The 20,534-nt window shown below is 41.6% G+C and overlaps 1 protein-coding gene across 13 annotated transcripts in view; it reads right to left on the reverse strand.

The window, feature by feature from the left end:
- EXD3 (exonuclease 3'-5' domain containing 3) overlaps positions 1 to 20,534 on the reverse strand; it is a 323,237-nt gene that overhangs the window by 252,417 nt on the left and 50,286 nt on the right. For 7 of the 13 annotated variants that reach the window (XM_085308332.1, XM_085308324.1, XM_085308336.1 and 4 more), the window contains exon 1: positions 4,046 to 4,081. Coding sequence is in view for 4 of the 13 variants with exons in the window: in XM_085308327.1 (XP_085164453.1) it covers positions 4,046 to 4,082 (37 nt within the window). In the remaining 9 variants the exon portion in view is untranslated. Of the gene's footprint in view, positions 1 to 4,045; positions 4,155 to 15,645; positions 15,879 to 20,534 lie in introns of those variants that run through there. The other 6 variants (XM_085308338.1, XM_085308334.1, XM_085308325.1 and 3 more) reach the window with 2 other exon arrangements.

A 20,534-nucleotide genomic window follows, 5' to 3' on the forward strand; every position in this document is an offset into this window, starting at 1 on the left:
CTTGAAAATTGCTACTGCTTAAATCTGACWGCATCCACTTCCAGCCCTGAACGGTGGCACAGTCTGATTTTTTTCTGGTTATCTCAGCCTTTGCCCTCACAGGTAGTCATGTTTGTACCTCCACTCTTTGGTGATTCAGCTTCTACATTTCAAGTCAGCTGCTGTTTGGGATGTTGGGGCTGAGGGAACGGACCACTCCACCCACACAGCTGTTTCAGATCATTTTCCCACGTAAAGAAACAAATACCTCAAGATTTCTTTGGTAGTTCAAAAAAAGGGTGGTGGTTCTTCTTTTTTTTTCTTCTTTCATGACAGCTATTATTACTGTATTCATCATCATTCCCTCCTCCCCCCAATCCATTTTTAACTTCTGTTCTTTTTAAATCAGCATTACTCACTCATACTTTGGATGGACTTAAAAATAATGATCAGTATTTCAAAAGTGCCTTCAGTTTTTATATGAAGACCTTACAGTACTAGATTCAATAAAGATCTTAAATAAGATGTCATTTCTGTCCCACGGAGTATTTTAAAGGCATTTCAATGCTAACTGCCCACAAGCTCCCTGCTACAAGCCAACACAAAGCACAAAGAGGTAAAACAGAGGAGAATGAATGAGAGAGTTAAAGATCTGGCTGGACAGACTAGGTGCTGGTGCAAGTAGCCAGCATCAAATTGGAAGGTGGGTTTTTTTGTTTGTTTGTTTGTTTTTGAGTCTCAAGCCTATTATGAGTTGCATGCTGCTGTGTGCACCATAAGTAGTATAACACATTGCACTGAATATTACAACAACCACATAAGCCAGTACGCATAAGAGGTCAGAACGGTCAGATTTCAGTAGTATACAACTTGCTTCTGAACACTCTTCACCAAATAAGTCTCCAACTCTAGCCTGAAAACCATGGCACTAAAATAAGACACACTCTTTACTTCCAGAACTTACGCTCATATTCTAGTTTCATCCTAATTTAGCCAAAACATAGCCTTAAATAAATATTATTTTGACCAGCAACACACTAAGAACACTACAAAGGCAGCCACAATGTAGAAGTCAATGACAGTAGCTCTCTTCAGGGAGAACAGCCAGAGGAAAGAGTTGGAGCAATCACACAGTGTCAGTTAATTTAGAAAAAGCACAATCCCGCAGAATGTAATTTTCTTACACTAAGAACTACTGAAACTGTAGGATAAAGTTTTAACATCACCACTACCCTGGACTCTTAACTGAATTCTATTCCAAACCCTCCCATGATCCAAAGAGAAACCTTAGAGCTTTAACTCCATGCTAATTTAGAAGCTGTTGTGCCTAACCCAGAGATGTGGGCTACGATGTGGACCATAATTCAGCATGGCTTGTAATTTGTCAATCTGAAACAAGGAGGGTAGGCTCACTTGTTTTGATGTCCAATAGTCTTCCAGGCCCCTTTCTTCCATTTCCTTATACAAACCAGCTTCCTTGCTGCTGAATACAGCCTACTAAGAGGTCATTTTGGAGAACCTCAACCCAAAGAACAACAGGATCATTTCCAAATACCCACAGAAAAACTGTGATAAGACAGTAATGGAGACAGGGCTCCATCTGGGCAGATGCCCACACCCAAACAGACTAATCTAGGTGTTCAGACTTGCACAGAGATCACTCAAGGCTAGCTGTATGGGGGGGGGGGGAAGCTTCAGTCATTAAAATGTAGTTCCTCTCTCAAGTTAGACTCTTTATATTCCGCCATATCTTGCTATGTAATAAGATTATACAGCAGTCTTGAGAAGTGCTCCAATAACTGCCCATCACTTCTTTAAAACAGATTTTGGAGATGAGGTTTCTGCTATCAGAACCATGAAGAAATTTCCAGCTCAAAGTTGCTTCTTTCCTAAGCATCAGTCTTTTATTTAAAAAGCTTCTTTTAAATGAGAATTTTAATTATTGAGATGTTTGATTAGAAAGGGAAGAAAAGAAAATCCATGGTAACCTACTGTTAGACAGAGCTTACAGATCAAACTGGCTTGAGCACAAATTCCAGTGGTTTGGGCTCCTGCTACCTCCAGAGTGTTTGAGATGTGTGTTTTTCCCGTTGCACTACAGGAATTGTTTGGCTGGACTGGGTGATGGATGGTGGAGAAGATTGTGTCTGGAAATATGCTCCAAAGTCGACAGGAAGCTGAGGAAGCCCTTGCCAGCATTTCCTTCCCGTATACAAGGGGAGGACAGAATGGGAAAAAGCGTGGCTGTCTCTTACCCTGAGAAAAGTGTTACCCTTCCAGCTGGCTTACAGTAAAAATATTTTAATCTTTCATAAGATTATAATATCCTTCCTCTCTAACTATAGCTACAGTGGTAGCAACGCTTAGATAATGAAACGACCTGAATCTAAAACATATTAGCTACAGAAGCTGGTGCTAGAAGCTGAATGCAGATTCAAATTTGAGGAACACAGCCTTCAACCAAGATATAGTTCATCAATGGATCAGACCGGTCTAATCCAGTACCTTAATTCCAAGACTAACTGGTACTAACCACTTAAGAATAAGATGTAAAACCCATAGCAGTATATAAGAAATGTGTCCCTCTTGACAGCTTCAATCCAGTATCTGTTTCTTAGAAAGTGGATCTAAACTCAAAGTGCAATATTTAATATCTCTACAAAAACAATGTTGCAATGAGCAAATCTGAGAGTACTCTGGCCATCTGATCTACACATTTCTCAAGAGCACTCAAGATGGTTTATTCTACTGAGAGTTTCCTAGAATGTCTTTTCTGAAGACCCCGTTTTGAGTCCTTTTGTAGATGATTCACAAATCTGCATGACATCCTGCCATGTAATCATCATCTGCTTGCAGGAATGAAAACACATGCAGAGTATTAAAGAGTGGAAATTTTCTCTCCTCAACCCTGTGGTCAGCTGGGCAGTGTAGAGAAGAACAACAGATGGTATCTTTCTCTTCCATACTGCCACAAGAATTTTCCTAGTTTTCCATTCTTGAGCTCCCAGATTCAAATCCAGAGATGACAGCAGGATCCTTACTATAGGAAAGCGTCCAGAGTCCCAAACTGGTCGACCTGCTCTATCTACAAACATGTGGATTCTGACAGTAACAGAGCAGGGAACAAGGGTGGTATCTATGTGAGGACTGATTTCCTTGCTATCCCAGCAATAGGATATTTTAACAATATCCTCTGGCAGATAGTTGGGATGAGTTCACYGAACCGAGGCTGAAAAAGAGAGAAAGAAACTCTCAGGACTCCTGACAACAAAAGAAAAAAAATCCCAAATCTGTGAGCAGACAGCTCTCATAGTAGCCTCTATTTCTGAAAAAAGAATTAGACAAAAAGGCCTCACCCATAAACCAAGAGGGAAGAACAATAGAAAATATGAAAAAATAGCTCTCACGTCAGAAATAAGAATGACCCTTTCTACATTCAAAAAGCATAGAGCTGAGTATGAGCCAGAGAGACTGTTAGGTACATGTCTTTGAGGCTTTTCTCCTTTACAGAAGCTACCAGAAGTAATGGATGTTACTGAATGCCAATAACCAAAGATGAGGAAGGAAGAAGATAGGAAAATTTTGGCAGGAGTGAGCCAGAATAAGTAATAAACTCCTGTCCATTCAATCTCTACCCCAAGAACCCTGACACTGAAACTTCACAAGACAAAACATGACAATGGTATGTGTATTTTTCCTGAGTCTTGTTTTGTAGGGTAAAGCAATTAATAGGGAAAAAAGAAAACACAGATAAAATCTGAACGAATTGTGAAATACATTATAATAAAAATCATATGCTCTTTTGAATAGGTAGGGAGTTATAAAAAGCAATTGTTATAAACATTTTCAGCCTGGAATGTAATTCCAAGAATTCTGGTATCTAGATGTGGTTCTAGGAAACCTAAAAGATTCAGTCATCTTCATGGCATTCGATTTACCATAGAATTCACAGTTTTTGCTCTGCTTGTGAATCATTTTCCGCCAGTAGAAGCTAGGAAAATAAATGAAAAGCAAATATGCTGAAAGAATAGAAGATGCATGAATATTTGGACAATTTAAAACTCACCACCAGGCTGATCACTTGAGTTGCTCTCCTGATTCATCCTCCCTAAGCCAGCACCAAATTAGGATGTTGATGGTCTACAGGTCAAAGTCAGTAGTCAAAGCTCTTGCTTCTGAAAGGAAAAATCCAGAGTTACTATCAAGCTATAGGAACTTCATCTGGTATGGCAAAGGAAATATCATGTGTATGGTTTAACAGGTTTTTGTGTTTAAGTAAGATAGTGGAGAAACTGTGTGGGCATATAACATCTCATTAGAAATGATACAAATAGCCTGAGGTCAGAAAACTGTATGGGGACTTGGTGAACTAAGTCAACCAGGTAACACTGAAAAATGGCATCCAAAATCTCATGCAAGTTACCACATGTAGTTAAAATAACATCTGGCTTTCTGGAATAACGCAAGATTAACTGTCATATCATAACTGAACAAAGAGGAGTCTCTAAAGCTGTTTACTTGTCTGAATAACAAAACTTAAAAAAGAGACCTATGCAACCTCCAAAGCGGACAAATAACCCACGTGAAAACATATTTTTGCCATGGTTAAACAGCTCCTCCTCTTTGTTTGCTCACCCTTCCACTCATCACATCTAGACTGTGGTAGAGTTGGGAACAGAACCCAGGTCTCCCAAATCCCAATCCATTGCCCTAACCACAACATCCTTCCTGCTGAATCACATTGCAGAATTGTTTATCAGGAAGGAAATTCCCCCTCGAGAGTACTCACATTGAGTGTGCTGGTAGAACACAAATGCTAAGAAAAATACAAATGTACTAGGGAAAACAAGTGATTTAAGTCACTGTCCAACACATTGAAGATACACATCAGCTACACTGGGTTTTGTCGCTGTTACCAGCAGTTTGTAAAGCACCAAACAGGACATCGTTGGAGCCAACAATGCATGTGGATGTGGTCAGAGTAACAGCCTCATGCTCTTCAACAGATGACACTTAACTTTGAAAACATCTATCCAAGGTTTAGCATTAGATCTACATCAGCTTGAGGGAGACACTCAAAAGGTTTATATTCTTATCAGGTGTTGCAGACAGCATCTTCAGTAGCAACACACACTAAGTTGCTGACTGTGGGCAGCACAGGTATGAGATCTAGCAGGTCAGATTTAACCTCAACACGCCATACAAGCAGTGTCTTTCTTTGAGAAACAAAAAACAAACAGACAAAGATGCAGGAAGAACAYGGGGAGGGACATCAAAAGTGGAACAAATATTTAACCTAAATGCCATTTATCCCATTAGTCTCCTAGAAAACACAAAGAGTCACAACTCAACTGTGACCAGTTAGAGAACACAAACCCACCAAAACGGCTAGTTCATCATCTAGGATTTGGATTAATTTGGCTCTGTTCAGCAGTTGTGCAAAGGAGAAGAATTTCCCCATCTGCAAGGAGTAGCTTTTCAGGTTGTATCCTGAGAGGCACCCCACCACAGTAACTGTCACAAACATGCTTTTGGGCAGATTCCCAGAACTCTGACAAGATTTCTTTTACGCTCCTTAAATGACACTGTATAGAAATTCCAGAAGGATTGGCTTTTGAGGGGCAGGGAAACAAAATCAATCCCTCAATCACAACATCCTTTCATCTGACACCTCAGAGAGGCCTACCTGTCACTGCAAAGCAGCCTCAGAAGCAGTTTGGAGCGAGGCGTGCTCTGCATCCTGTGCATGCTGGACAGCCAAGGGTCACAACAACCCATCAATGCGGACAGAAAGGCTCTGCTGGAGACACCAGCCCCCTGGAATGCCGTGCCAGCTCCACAGAGGAGCCGGATCTCAGGGCAGTCATCACCCTCACCAACACGTACACTAAGCTTCTGCTCCCRTTGACTATCTTCGACTATTTCCTCAGCCAGCTCATTAAAGCTCCAAGGATAAACCAACTTCCAGATGCCACCAGAAGCCTCTCTCACATGGGCTGCAGAAAGTATTGGTGCACCCCCACAACTACTGGAGAGGAAAAGGCATCTCTAAGGAGCTGACCTGAAGCAGATGTCTAGACTACGTATTTCTCTCTGCTGACTCCCTTGCAAGTCTCAGAGGCTTCCTCATGTGATGGCATCTGTGTTCAATTAGCTGAATGCGACCCTCTGCCATTACTTTAAAGCACAGCTGAATATAATGGCTCTGCTGGCCCACTGGCACCCGGAGAAACACCCTAGAAACAGTCAGACAAAGCACTAATATTAAATAAATTCAAGTGCCACTGTTCCGAAGCTTGGTATTTCCATTCCTGGAATCGTAGAAGCTGTCGTCTACTCATTTTTTTCTGGGATATTTTAATTGCCTGTAGTTTTAATAATTATCTTAAATTTTATCAGTGGTGCCCAGTGAAGAGGTAATAGGCATGAACCAAAATAGACAAAATTTGTTTTAACATATGAAAAACTTGTTTACTCTGAAGGCGATCAAACATAACAGGCTGATCAGAATAGTTACCTTATTACCCAGAGGCAAGATCTGAGATTTCCAGAGAAACTACTTTGATATCACAGTTTGCTCCTTCCCTTAACCCAGCAGAAACTATTGCAAGCTACAGGACGCCTGCTTCAGTTCAGCTCTGCAGCAGTTTGTAGTTTTTCAAGTCATGGGCATTAAACAGGCACATCCCACTGGGGCTTCTTGCAACCATGAAGTTACTTAAAAACCTCCAAACCTTGCCTTTTTTTACACTATACTAGAGTAACTTAGGAATTAATGTTAAAAGCAGTTCAACTTCGTTAAAAAGGCTATTCTTTCATTCTTTGTATGGTATTTTTCTGCTTAGGCTCAAGCTTGCCTTCTTCCTGTTAGCTCAGCCTAACTTCAAGTCCAACTCAAGTGCATTCAGAGGGTGAACATAACCACACATCTTCAATCTTGCATGATGCTTTCAATTTACAAYAGTGAATGATGGCACACTAGAAGATAATTGCGGGCATGCACTTGATTCAAAATATTCCCCGTAAGAAAACCTGCATGGATAGCTAAAGAAAAAAGGCTTCTGCAAAGAGCTGCTAAGCTGCTTCATTGAAGACTCCTGATTTCCCTTTACAGCAGATGTTATGTTGAGCTCTTGATTTGGGGACTGGTACCACGTGGGGGTGTTTTGCTTCCTATTTGAGCAAAATAAGTTAATGCTTGTGACCAGTCATCCTGAGTAACACACATGGTCTGAAGTAAAATGAATGAATGTCTAGTAAACCTACGATAGCCTCCACTAACAATCTTGTTTTAACTGCCTCAAGGGTAAAAGTAACGTACAGGTGGATGGGAAGGTTTTTTAATCTGACACACTGAGTTCACAGTTCTGCTTCCTTACCAAAAGCTGAGGCTACAACAAACACCAGACAGGGAACTGAAGGCCACCAGTTTCCTTCTGAGCATTTTCAGCTCAAGTAGGGGCATTGCAGTGCTGGAGCAAACATGAGAGAGAATCCTGAACCCTGAGCCTGGGAGCCATAAAAAGCAAAGTAGGAAATCCTTTTGCTGATATTTTTGCAACCCTCTGTGTTGTCAACTTCTGCGACACTGTCTCAGGCCTTGCAGTAATGGGTGTTTTTCTTGAGGCCCACCAGATAAATTGAAGAGATTGCATAAAGATCTTCTCTCTCCTCTCGGAAAACAACAAAAATAAAGTTTCTATTCCGCTTGGTTATGGAGAAAGATTTGAAAATGTGAAGTGAGAGTAACCTAAAGCTTTAGAAACAAGACAACAAATACTAAGAAGCACAGCTTATTTCTGTTCAAGATTCACTTCTAACCTTATTTCACATTCTTGCAACCCTTTATTGCTTTAGCATTACAGAATGCACAGGCACACAGAGGAAAGATGTCCAGCACCACATACCCSTTTTCAGAAAGAAATGATGTAGGAATAGTAAGGCAGAAGTCCTAAAAAAAAAAAGCATTCCAAGACAATCCACTGGTGTCTTTTCATGAAGTAYTGCAGATTTCGGATCGTGCATTAAATCCAAATTATCAGATCTGGGGCCAGATTTGGCTTTTAGGAGCCCCCATCTACCACAAACCCAGCACATCTATGCTGCTCTTCACCAGGCACCACCTGAACTACACCACCCTAAAATCTCTCTGCTCCATGCTTATAATTGTATCATCCCAGACTTCACTTTGTCACATATTATCATTACCTACCTGAGACTATTTACAAGCAGTTTCAATGGCACATGTTATTCCAAAGCAGAAACAAGTTACATATATTAGATCCCTCTTCATAGAAAAGGTTGAAAAGCAAAGGGCAACCCCAAGATATTTTTTATACAGTCATTCCTTTATCATACAAGCCTTCTAACTACCCACAAATTGAAATTTCATCTCTCTTGTGTATGGGTATACAAAAAAAGAAAAGCATTGACACCACTAAAACCAAAACGAAACAGCAACAACAAAAGCAGCAGAAGCTGCTCACCAGTGCCTTAATTCTGCACAAAAGAGCACTTTGGTACCAATGGCCTGAAGTGGGCAGATCTCCACTGGACCCCAACGAGCTGCCCAACGAGCTCACTTCCGACCCATCTATACGGTCTGCCTAACATCTCAAGCAACAGCAGTGCAAGCTCAAGCCAACACTAAGTGTGTCATGGAGAACATGCCAGGACAAGACCACACAGCTAAAAGCTTTCTTCTGTACTTTTTAAGTGTATTTGGTTTATGTAGCTCATTCTAATATGGATAATCCTCTTTCTCTGCCCCAGTTTAACAGAACAGTCACAACATGATAATTCATTCTTGATAATTTAAGAATGTGAATTACCATTATTAGCATATAAGAGTCTGTGGAATAGCTGAAGGCTCAAAACAGAACAAATACAGTAGAAATCAGCAGGGTTAGGCTATTCTACTACTTCCTTTGCCTCATTCACTCTGGCCCTAAAACTAGAGAGTGGCTGAGAAAATATCAACAGACGTCTACCAAAATCTGCTAGATTATGAAGGCTACCACCCTCAGCATGGTGAAACTGGTCAGCTTGACAAGTATGTATTTTTAACGGGCAGAGGGATAGTGTAGTGGTTATCACATCTGCTTTACACACTGAAGGTCCTGGGTTCAAGCCCCAGTGGAACCAGCACCAGGAAATCTTTGGGAGGTTGGACTGGATGACCTCAAGAGGTCCCTTCCAACCTTACTGATTCTGTGATTATTCGTGAAATTGTTGTGATACCAAGGCATAAATAAAACCCGAAACCCTTGTGAAAGCTCTGAACGCCAGAGAATGTGTCTGCATGCATGCATAGGGTACAGCACAGCACGGGCATCAACCGGATACCAATTGTAACACAACTGCAACATACTGGTATCAACCAACTACGTGAAGCAATATTCAAAAGCAAGAAGTTCACATCCAGCCTTTCATAATCTCTAGCTGACTGTGCAGATCGCAGGAGAGCAGCTAATTTCTGTGTATTTCACTTGTGAAGTAGAGTTGACTCTACATGATTAAAGCAGTGACTTCAAAAGGCTGGGTCACCACTTCCCCTTCTAACCAGGATAAACAGTTTACCAGCAGTGTCCAACTGAAGTTAATGCAGCACACACTATGACACTTCCAGCAGTACAGCAAGGAAGGTTTACTCCAGAAAGTGGGCAAAGACAACCTAACCCAACTGTCTGTAATGAAAAGAATCCTGCTTTCCAAAGGAGGAGGAGAAAAAGAGGAGGAGGGAGAGAACTTTCACCACTTGGATTTTAGTTTCTGAAAACACAGTAAGACTTTTAAATATGATGCTTCAGTGATTTCTGCCTCAAAGCTCTCCCATTTGAGGCAGACCACGACTCCTACGACATGAGTAAGTTGGAGGAAAGCAGCCCAGGCACATGCACTCCCATATAGTGCTTTTGCTGCTGCCCTCCCTCACTTGTACATAAACCCAAGCATTCTCCCATCAGGGCATCTGATAAGAATAATGTTTGCTCCTTTACCTTATAGATCTGAAGAATGCACAGATAGGGAGGAAGCAGTAAATACGATCAGTGTTCTGTTAAGTATTCCTGCAACCTTCTGAAGTACTTGGGAGGCTGTGTGCTATCTCGCTTCCTGCAAGTTAATTGCAATAGAGCATCTAAGAGACTCATTGCACCAAGAGAAGATCATCTGCCAGCAGCCTATCCCATCTCACCTCATAGCTGATTCTGACCTTCTTCTGAAAGGTTCCYAAGAACCTCATCACCTGCAAATCTCCACTCCCACGAAGAGGCTCCTGCAAAGCAGGCTGACAGCACACACACATACAAACTTGTCTCCTCTACAAACTCAAAATTGCTACTAGGGTGCTGATCTCTGGCTTTTCCTATTCCCCCTGCCTCCCAAAAGTCTTCTTCTTCAGAAGTCCTCACATTCTACCAGCAACATGAATGGGTAACACTCCCCAGACCAAGCTCTCCCTGGCTCATCTTGCCTTTCTAACAAATTAATTGCATTCAGCCTCTTGGCAAACTTGCTCTGGAAACAACCAGTCTAACTAAAGAAGGGGACTGGTGAAACACAGGGCAAGGCCAACAGAGAGTTTTCTTGGTACCTGAGATGTTCTCCTTTATGGTTCTCCGGCCCAGGAAGGATGCCAGCTTTAGACCACAAGGTGTGTGGTTCACACCTCTTTTCCCTTTGAAGGCTAAGTGAGCATGAGTCTGTTTGCTGGTCTCTGGCACCCTCTGCTGACAAAACACCATCGACCTGCCTCACCCCTGCAAACCCATCCAGTGTATAGAACAAGCACAGATTTTTTAGCTGGAAGGGCCATATCCTGATAACATACTCCACATCTCCCTTTTCTATGTGAACGTTTCACTTTGTCTAAATTCTTCCCTCCTATTTGTTTGCCCAGATCCTTCTGTAAAACAATACTAATCCCAAATAACCCTCTTTCCCCTTGGATTGCTCCATTAAGTGACCACACTGCATAAGGGAAGCCACTCTCTTCTCATATCTTTATTACTTAATACTCCTGATTTCTTACTGTTTTCACCTTCCAAAACTCTCCAACAGCATGCTTGCAGCATCTATCCTCTCCATTCTTTCCAAAAACATATGCACTAGGGAGGTGACCTAAACTCCAGTACTAATTTGAGGAATGAAGAGGGCAACAAACCAAAACACAATGCTCTCACTCGGACATCAGCCAGCCATACAGACYCCCTACAGCTCATGCTTTTGATGCCAGATTCCCTCAGCTGGCTCCAACTCACATTTCTCATTACCATTCGCAACACAGCACCATGACTCCCCCACCTCCCTGAGCTACACTGCGCAAAAGGATCACGCAGCAGAAGACGGGCAGCTGTGGCAGCACCTCGAAGGCAGAGCCTGACAGGGAGGCTCCATGCCATCCCGTTCCTCCCAAAAGGGAAGACATGACTGCACGTGTCTGTCACACACCCAACTCAAATCTTCTAATATATCCAAAACACAATGTCCCCGCAAAGACACACAGGTACACTGAGAAGTTCTAATGTGATTCAGTGCAAAGAGTTAATGAAACTCCAACCCTGCAGTCAGCAGATACCAAAAGTCAACGGGTTTGCTCAGCTAAATCACTGATGTGATATATTCCGAAACATTTTGTATTGCACTTGAGATTTCAGTTGGACAATGAACGCCAAGAATAGATAATATTCTGTGTAAATGCAATAGTGAAATATAATCCTAATCTCTTGAGATATGTTAGCTTTAGAATTTGATTTTCAGCCTTGTTGTCGTCTTCATTTTTCTGCTCTTTGTTTTTTCTTTATTTATGTGAGGGGAAGGCCAGGAGAAAAAGCACTGCTTCCCAGTTAGCATATGCTGGGTAAACCCAAGGGCAACTGGCAGCCTCAGTAGATACTCATGTTGCCATATTCTCAATGCTATTTCAAGCATGCCCAAGCTGTATTTAACCTACCAGAGGATCTCCACTTCAGTTGATTCACCCTCAAAGTAATTTTTGGCTTTCAAGCTAACTTAGAAACATTAAGTAATATTTGAAAATACATAATGCAGAATTTCAACCAGAATCAAAGTATAAAAAATGTTCTCAGTAAGTAGACTATCAGATCAGGGTGGAATACATTACAAATTTAATTCCAATTTGTTAGCCACTACAACACATGAGATACAAGAAAAAAAAAAAAACCTTCAAAATGCCACCTGACTAAATAACCAAGATGATTGCCATAGTAACGTGTAAATTCCTTCTTACTAGACGATGCAGTGTTGTTGCTTTAAATGCTGATAATTAAGTATCTCCCGAGTTACCTTAAAAAGCAAAGTAGTTTTCTTCGTTTTACCATTTCCAGTGCTAGAATAGCCTCGTGTTAACACTGCAAGCAGAACAACATCACGCACTTAATATGTGACTTTACTACTTCCTAAAACAGAGCCAGAATAGTTTCATTTGGACTTCTTCAGGATCTTTATATCTGTTTCCTAGTATTTTTATTACAAGTTTAAACACAACTATTAAGCAACAAACCCAGCCATTAACATCTGTCCACTACTCTGTGATACAGACCATTTGAAGATTTTTCTCCCACGTTGCTGATGAAGCTTTATAACCTTACATAAATCTACTCCCTGACAAAATCATCTTGTACTGAATTTTCATTTTTTAATGCACTAATCATCTTCCAGAATTTGACACTTCCAAAAGGCTTTGACTGACAAGCTCTGGCAAATGTAGCTGGGATCGTTTAAGACATTAYCCTCGCCAGCTGCTTGTCCTACCTTCCTCTGGCAGAAGATACTGCCTGGACAGCACAGCTGGCTGAAAGCCTGTGCATCGGATGCCTCAGTTCTCTACTTGGCACGTTAACATGAACAGCGGGTGAAAGTATTTGGTCTGAACTGCCGCGAACTGAACTAGAGAAATGGAGATGCAAGGACACATTCCTTTTGCAGCACTAATAAACAGCGGGGGACTGTCGTGTCCTAAATTATTGCAGCTGTTTGGCCAGCCAACGTGAGTCAGAGCCCTAATGTACAAAGATCACTGCATGTAAGAAGAGGATCTGAACTCCTGCCTCCTGCTCAGTACTTCACTGTGGGGGGGCTGATCTTCTGGGATCACCAAGAGAGATTCTTCAGGCTTATCTGCACTACAAAGTTTTGGAAGTAAAATGATGTTGCTGAAAGTGCAGGGAGAGGGGGAAATAAATCACACCTTGACAGATACTCAAGCAAGCAAAAGAGACAATTTTTAGAATCATGTCATTGAGGGAGGGAGGGTAGTTTGCCTTTGACAAAACATTAAAAAAAAAAGTAATAGAAGCTTTCTCTCTTCTGGGGACATTGCTTGAATATCTTTAGCTATAGAAGCAATATTAAACACACAGGCCTTTGCTGGATGAATGAGTAATTTCAGAAGTGCTGTTAAGTTTTCTCCATTTCAATCTGCTTCCCTTGCTAATCTCTTTCTATTCACTCAAAGGAGCTTAAACTATGCCAGGTTGATTTCTCCATGATAACTTTCATTCCAGACCATGTCTAAATGCTACTAGAATCAAAGCACAATAATCCAAAGATTTGCTCTCAAATTAACATTTCTTCTGTTACCCCTATTGTTAGCAAATCTCTCAAATCCTAACCGTCTACAGCTCACCCACCACCCCCATTTATGGTTATTAACAGGCTATCCACACTTGAAATGAAGCTAGCAAGTTTGTGGCTTAGATATCTTTCAGACAACACTCAAGGTTACAGGTTGTTCCTCCTTTTTCTTTCTCCTCAATACACTGTTGTTCTACCTTCTAAACATTTTTAGAAGCTATTGGCTTTATAATTTCTGTACTATCTTTTCAGGCTTGACCTGGATTTTCTTCACGGCCTCTTCTCACTTGAGATCTCATGCCATTGATACTTCTTGTCAACAAGAAGTAGCTTGCTGTCTTAGTAAGTTCTACATCTTATTGTAGTTTGTCTTTTACCCATACTGTTACCTACAGGCTCTCTTGTCTCCTTTAGAGACATCGTCTTCGTTAAATGCTTGAATTGTCAGTTACAGGGCCTGTTATAATGGCTTTTATACCATAAACCTCTTACCAAACTGATATTTCTTCCAAAGCTCAGGTGGTTTTAAGTAAAATGTCAGTTTGAGAGCAGCCTGCTGCTGGAAGCTGGCAAAAAGGGAAGAACATTGGGTGATACGGAGGATGGAAATGCACGAGCAGCAGCAATCAGATTATCAACTGCTGACATTTGATAATCACCAAAGATCCGGAGGAGATGCTGGCTGCTATTTAAAATACAAACCAAGGGATTTTAACTAGCAGATGTTTTCATAATACAAAATCAAATTTTACAATGCACTGGTGACCTTGCTTGATCACCCTCAGAGAAAGACGACAACTATTCCGGAAAATTTCAGCTGCTTCATCTGAGAGACAGAAAAATCTACATTAATCTTCCAGCGTGAGCGTTCTTGATGTGTCCTGGATAATTTTATTTTCACTGACATCACCAGGTGACCACTGTTGATCAAGATTAAGTCTTTGTTAAATTTCTAGAGAGTAAAGTCAAAAAACTCTACCATATTCTCTTCATAAGCCACCTAAAACTTGCATCCACACCAAAGAAACAACATCCTCCTGGAATGCAGGGAGAGTGTCAAACCCTGCAAATTCATGAACATCATGAAAGTCTGATCATACTATTCATCATATCCTGGTTGTGCACTGAATTCTGGCCTAGTTCCAAGCCCTGTCAGTGTTATCTACAGCATGCATGATAATAAATTCCTTTCAAAAGTCCTTCAGGGAGGGCTTTTCCTCATCTATCATCTCCTGAATAAGCTTAGAGAATATGTTTCCCAGAGAGCAGGTTTTGAATACAAGGATTGTGCCATCAGTTGGAATAACAGAGTCATCTTTGGTGCCAGGAACAATTTTTACATTGGGCAGAGTCCTGCAATCAAGTTTGTAGGAGATGATATTGTCAAAAACACAGAAAATTTTGAAGTCAGGGTTCTGATCTCCTTCAAGTGTTCCCTGAAGGTTTGCACTGCATGGTCAGACAACCACTCCTTAAATATTTAGGTAGTGATTCAGGCCTTTCAGTTGTTTCCTTTTATATGACTGAAAGACTGATCTTCATGAACCTTCTCGTTGCTTTTGGTTCTTACTATGATGAAAAAGCAGGGGCTTTGGGGGTTACAATGTCCCTCTGCATTATCATCCAGTAAAAGGGTGAGTTTCAGAGGAATTGATTACCCAAGTCCAAAGGCTCAGAAGGATTTTTCAGAAGTGTTGAGAACAGTGCTGCACACAGTCACCATGAAATGGACTGCTTAGATCAGGAGATTCCAATATGCTACAAGAGTCTCTTAACATTATCTTCAGAAGAAGTTGAAGGAAATGAATTAGCCAGCTTTTGGACTGTTACACATCCCTAAACATTGTGATTAACCTGAAAGGTATGTGTTTTTCCAAGTATGATTTATTAGCTACAGTCATAGTTGCTATAATCATGGTCTAATTTTTTCAGAAAGTATTAGAATTTATGCACAGTTTTAACTATCTTTTGAAAGACCTTTAAGCTATGATGAATCCACCCATAAAACACACAAATGTTTCGAACAGCACACTATTCTTCTTTAGGCATGGGCAGGAACTTCAGATTTACCTCTGCCAAATGATGTGGCATCTGCTGCAACTGGCAACAAATTCAAAGTTAAACAGGAGAGCTGTGGGCAACTGCTGGCAAGATTCAAGTTCACTCCCCTTTCATTTCAGCATGAAATGCCTTGTGTACCCTGGGATGTTACAATCTAGTTCACATCTTCACATGGCAGCAAGTTAGCTTCATCAAGTTAGTATGCAAACACATCACTTTGCCACAATACTGTAGTTCTTTTCTTACTAAGCCTTATGTATGCACAAGTCCACACTGGATCAAAGTAACCACTGCAAGGAGCATTCTGGAGAGAGAGTCCACTGTGAGTTTGCTCGTGCAGATGTGTATCAGAAACTGTAGGGTCTGAAAAGCAAAATAAAAGGGAGCTGTAACTTCTCCTTTGGTATTACTAATTTAGCTGCACCCTTTTCATGCTGCTGCCAGCCACTGTGGAACAGAAGCTGCTGGTTGTCTGCTTATGGCGGGCCAGTAGAAAGAACAGAACATTATGCTTTCTTTCCCAAATTGGCAGAACTGATGCATTTCTCAGCTAAAAAGAAATTGGGTCCTCAAGTCCTTTCTTAAACCTCAAAAGGATCCCATACATGCTGTATGGGATCAGCATTTTGCAAAGGATGCATGACAACAGAGGTGCTGGGTGCTTCGGCTGATCTCCACAGCAGGAGGTGCCCTGCTGCATCTGCTTGCCTCTGCCTTGTCTGCACAGTATCCCTTTTCAAGGCTACATGCTTTCCTGAAAGTTCTAAGAAAAGCCCTAAAAATTATCCTTTCCTTCACTTCTCTGCCTTAATGGCCTTCCATGATGAGAGGCTAGACTGCGATGCTATTTAACTACTTATTTTTCCTGGTTGTTTCAAAAGTAGAAGAGACATGCTCGTTATGTATGCTGTCTTAAGAAAGGTCCTCAGGAGTATACATGCATTAGCTTGGAGAGAGAGAAAAAAAATCCTCTCACTCCCATTTTCAGTGRGAGTTGTCTAAGCCTCCCTGTAGGTACTAACTCTGGATTCAGTCAGGTCCCATTTTACAGAAACGAACAGAAACAGGTCTGCAGCAGCAACATTTCGCAGCAGAATGAGGCGACAATCCAGGCACCAAAACTGCTCCCTCTGGCTCCGAGTACTGCTGCTACAGTGCCCCAGGAAACTAGAAACACGAGTACTTACTGCCCAGTTCCACATACTCGAACAGAAGAGTATTTCTTCTGTCTAGTTTCAGAGAGGTATGCAGAGCACAGAGCAAGCTTGAAAACCATAAGCACAGCCCTCCCTGCAGGATGTTTCAGGGAGGTGAGACCACAGAAAACATGTAGGGGTCCTGTTAAACAAGAAAGGGGTGAGCTGAAAGATATGCAACGCTGTCCGTGGCCATCCTGCGTGTTCTTCAGCTTGTTTGAGGTACCTTTGCACTCGGTGATTAACTCGACTGTATCCCCTTGTAGAAATACAGCCCAGTTTCTTAAAGCACAGTGCATAACAGCATGATGGGCTGTGCTGGTCCATCTTCAGGGACTTCTATCAGGCTAAGGACAGAAATAAGGTCCAGGAAAGTTATTATTTAAATTGATTATCAAAGACGAAATTTCTCACAGGCTGGTGGTGGTTAAAGAAAGTGATGTATGTTTAAAAAGCAAAAAAAAAATCCACAGAGTAGGGCAACTCTGCGAAGGGCAGAAGCAGGGGGATTGCCTAAGTTGCAACACTTCGGTACATGCTCATGCTATCCTTAAAGGAAAAAACGCTCCCTGAGAAGTGGGGTTTTTCCTGCCCCAATGATATTTATATACTACAACAGACGAAACCAATAATTCTGTTCTCAATTGGGGAGGGCGAACACAATGCATTTTAGGAAGAATTGCAATATTCCTTCCTTCATGCAAGCAAGCCTCATTGCACAAACACTCCTCAACATGTCCTTCAACCTCTTCTCAGCCTTCCAGGACACAAAAATGAATCAGGTGCAACATGCTCAAATCAGAAAGCTGCAACCTCCTAAAAATTATTAGTAGCTTCAAATGCTTCCATCTTCCACTGAACTACTGCCGAAACAACACTGTTTGTCAAAGCTGCGGGTGGTCAAGTTGGCACAGCTCACACTGAAGAGAAACCATCTTCCCTGCTATAAAAGCACGAAGCAGCTTTTGACAGATGACAGACTAGATCTGAACTTCTTTCAGAGAGCCTCTTGCAGTCTCCTGAAGTCTAACAGTTTGTGGAGGATGAGAAAACAAGACAGACTGAGGCAACATTGACCTGAACTGGAGACATTACACAGGTGTGATACTGCCTTGAGGGTAACTGAAGAGCTGCTCCCTGTTTACTGGAGGGGAAACGCTGTGCGTGCAATGTAATGGAAAATCAGTAAGTGAGGCACTGATGCTGCACTCCATAGTCTTCTGCAAATAGCAAACCTCAGTTGTAAATGCTTCATCACTCTTTTGCGACTCCCTTGTGTCCATAGCGTCAACCCGTATGCTGGTGCACAAAAGGAAAACTGCAGAAAGAGGCCCCAAGAGGTACAGGGCAGTGTCTACGTTCAGATAAGATCTTTGAATCATCAGGCTGCAGCTATGTTTGCACATTTTAATTCATCTTAAGAATGGCAGTAACGGCTCATTTTCTTGAACGCTGGGGCAAACCCACCACCCAGCTACTTTAAGAAAGGAATTCAGAGAAAAGCTATTTGAGACCGAGGCATTTCTGACCTAYGCTTAACTCGGTGCTTGCAGCTTTCTCGCCGTTCCCCCTAGAGCCTGCGAGGCCTGAACGCTTTGTGCTGCCCGGCGCGGAGGAGGAAGGACGCTGACGCGGGGCCCAGCCGACCCACTTGTCACACGCAGCAGACAAAGRGGACGCTTGCAAATGCGACACCGGTGACCGGGAGGCACAGCAGCAGCATGTTCGACACTGGATAGTTAATCCTGGTACTCAATCCCCTGCTGAACTAAAAAAAAATGCTTGATTCGTATAAAACACCGACTATCTAACAGCATGCACTCCATGATAAATTAAAAACTATTTGGTCTGTGGTCACAAAACGTTAGAAAGAATGAAAAGCCTCCAAGACAAAAGTACTAGAAAGCTCAAAATACTAAAAGTGGTTCCTAAGTGATGGCTTAAACAATGCAACGATAGAAAGATTTTACGTAGCTTCCATAAAAAAGTTGCATTTGCTACAACATTATTTCTTATTACAGACAATTTGTTATGCTATTCTAGTTGCTATCAGTTTATAAAGATGGATGCTAATTTAAAAACAAGTAAATTATTGTAAGTACAGTAGGGTATCAAATGCATATCATTTTACGGCTAGGCTAAAACACCTTACAAAGCATTGAACAGTAGCTTTATTTCTGTATACTCCTTTTTTTTTCTGAGAAGGTATCCAGACTAGAATCAATGCTAACATAAATATTTCAATATACTATGTGAATTCATTATTTCAAATAGGATTTTATGGTCAGGTTCAGAAGCAAGTCTAAGTCAGTGCAATATTAAATTTCTTATGACCACTGCAAAACATGTTTTTAACTAACTTGTTTTCACACACACTTACCTATGCATAATTAATAACCTATTTACACAGATTCTCTCGTGGTCCGGTTCAGAGTCTGCATGAGGAAGTCTAACCTGGGGATGTCTGCCACATATTAAAAATAGGAAAAAGGCAGCAATGATAAAAGCTATAAAGATAAGAGGATTGAAGACACTACAATACATACTTTAAAAATACACCTTTCCAAGTATAGCTTACATCTTGTCACTCCTTCTGAACACTCAGAACTGGCTCACAGGCAGCCAAATTATAATTCTGTTTCTTAGATAATAGAAACTTTATTTAATATGCTCACAGTAACCAGCTCCGCAACTTGGAACAAAGCTCTCGAGACCTCCGAAGCACTGCAGGAAAATGGAAAAACAAAGTGCTAGCACAGAGAACATGCCTGCCGTACTAAAATGCAGATGCCTTCAGAGCACGGTATGTTTAGTCATCTCTTTATCAAACGCTTAACTAATTAAGCAATCCTCTTGTCCACGAGGACAGCCATTGCTTGTGTGACCAGTGCCCTGTAAACATAACAGGATAATCTGCCTTTCGCCTTTTTTTTCCTCTCCCAATTCTTCCGAACAGCTGGGTGATGCTCTGCCTGCTCTCCAGGAAGTCTCCACTCATCTGTCATTCTTCCCCGCTAGTCGCCCGCTGCTGCGGCACGCAGCATCCGAAGCCAAGCTCGAGACAATAACGCCTCAGATGGACCAACGATCAATCTGATACCGTGCCACTAAAGCGGACCCAGGTCTCTGAAGGGCCGCGCAAACAATTAGCAGGAAAAAGAAGTGATTCCTAGATAGAATTGAGCATTAAAGCCATATTGATCTGCAAACTGCAAAAGATACTAAAACGTAAGCACTTCCAGCACCCTCTTTTGACTTCAGGACCAAGCAAGAAAGACCTTGCAAATGATGCAGCTTTTATCAGACAGCATCACGCTGGCTTCTCCATCTGCACAGTTGCAGCAACACGAGCTGTTAGTCGACCGTTAAGGATTCTGAAGGCCACACTTCCCAAAATGATCTCCGATCCCAGAGACCCAAAGGAACAGCTCACCTCAAAAGCTCTGTACGTGGACATGCCTTAATTAACAAAATAGTAGAGGCAACTATTTTCTTATGTGAAACATTGAGTGTTTATGCAGACTGCAAAATTCAAAGGTTGGACAGCACACCCTATTTACTATATTCCTTACGTAGGGGAGCATCTCCCTCTTCAGCAGAATTTGTGAAAGGACTCTACTTAGGTACTTTTGTCAAGATAAAACATACAGTTTAGTCATCCCATAGAAATAACAACAAACTATTATCTGTCGTTACCAACAT

Source organism: Rhea americana, unplaced genomic scaffold (assembly GCF_003343005.1).
Source record: "Rhea americana isolate MKP2758 unplaced genomic scaffold, rheAme1 scaffold_273, whole genome shotgun sequence".
Classification (NCBI taxonomy): Eukaryota; Metazoa; Chordata; class Aves; order Rheiformes; family Rheidae; genus Rhea; species Rhea americana.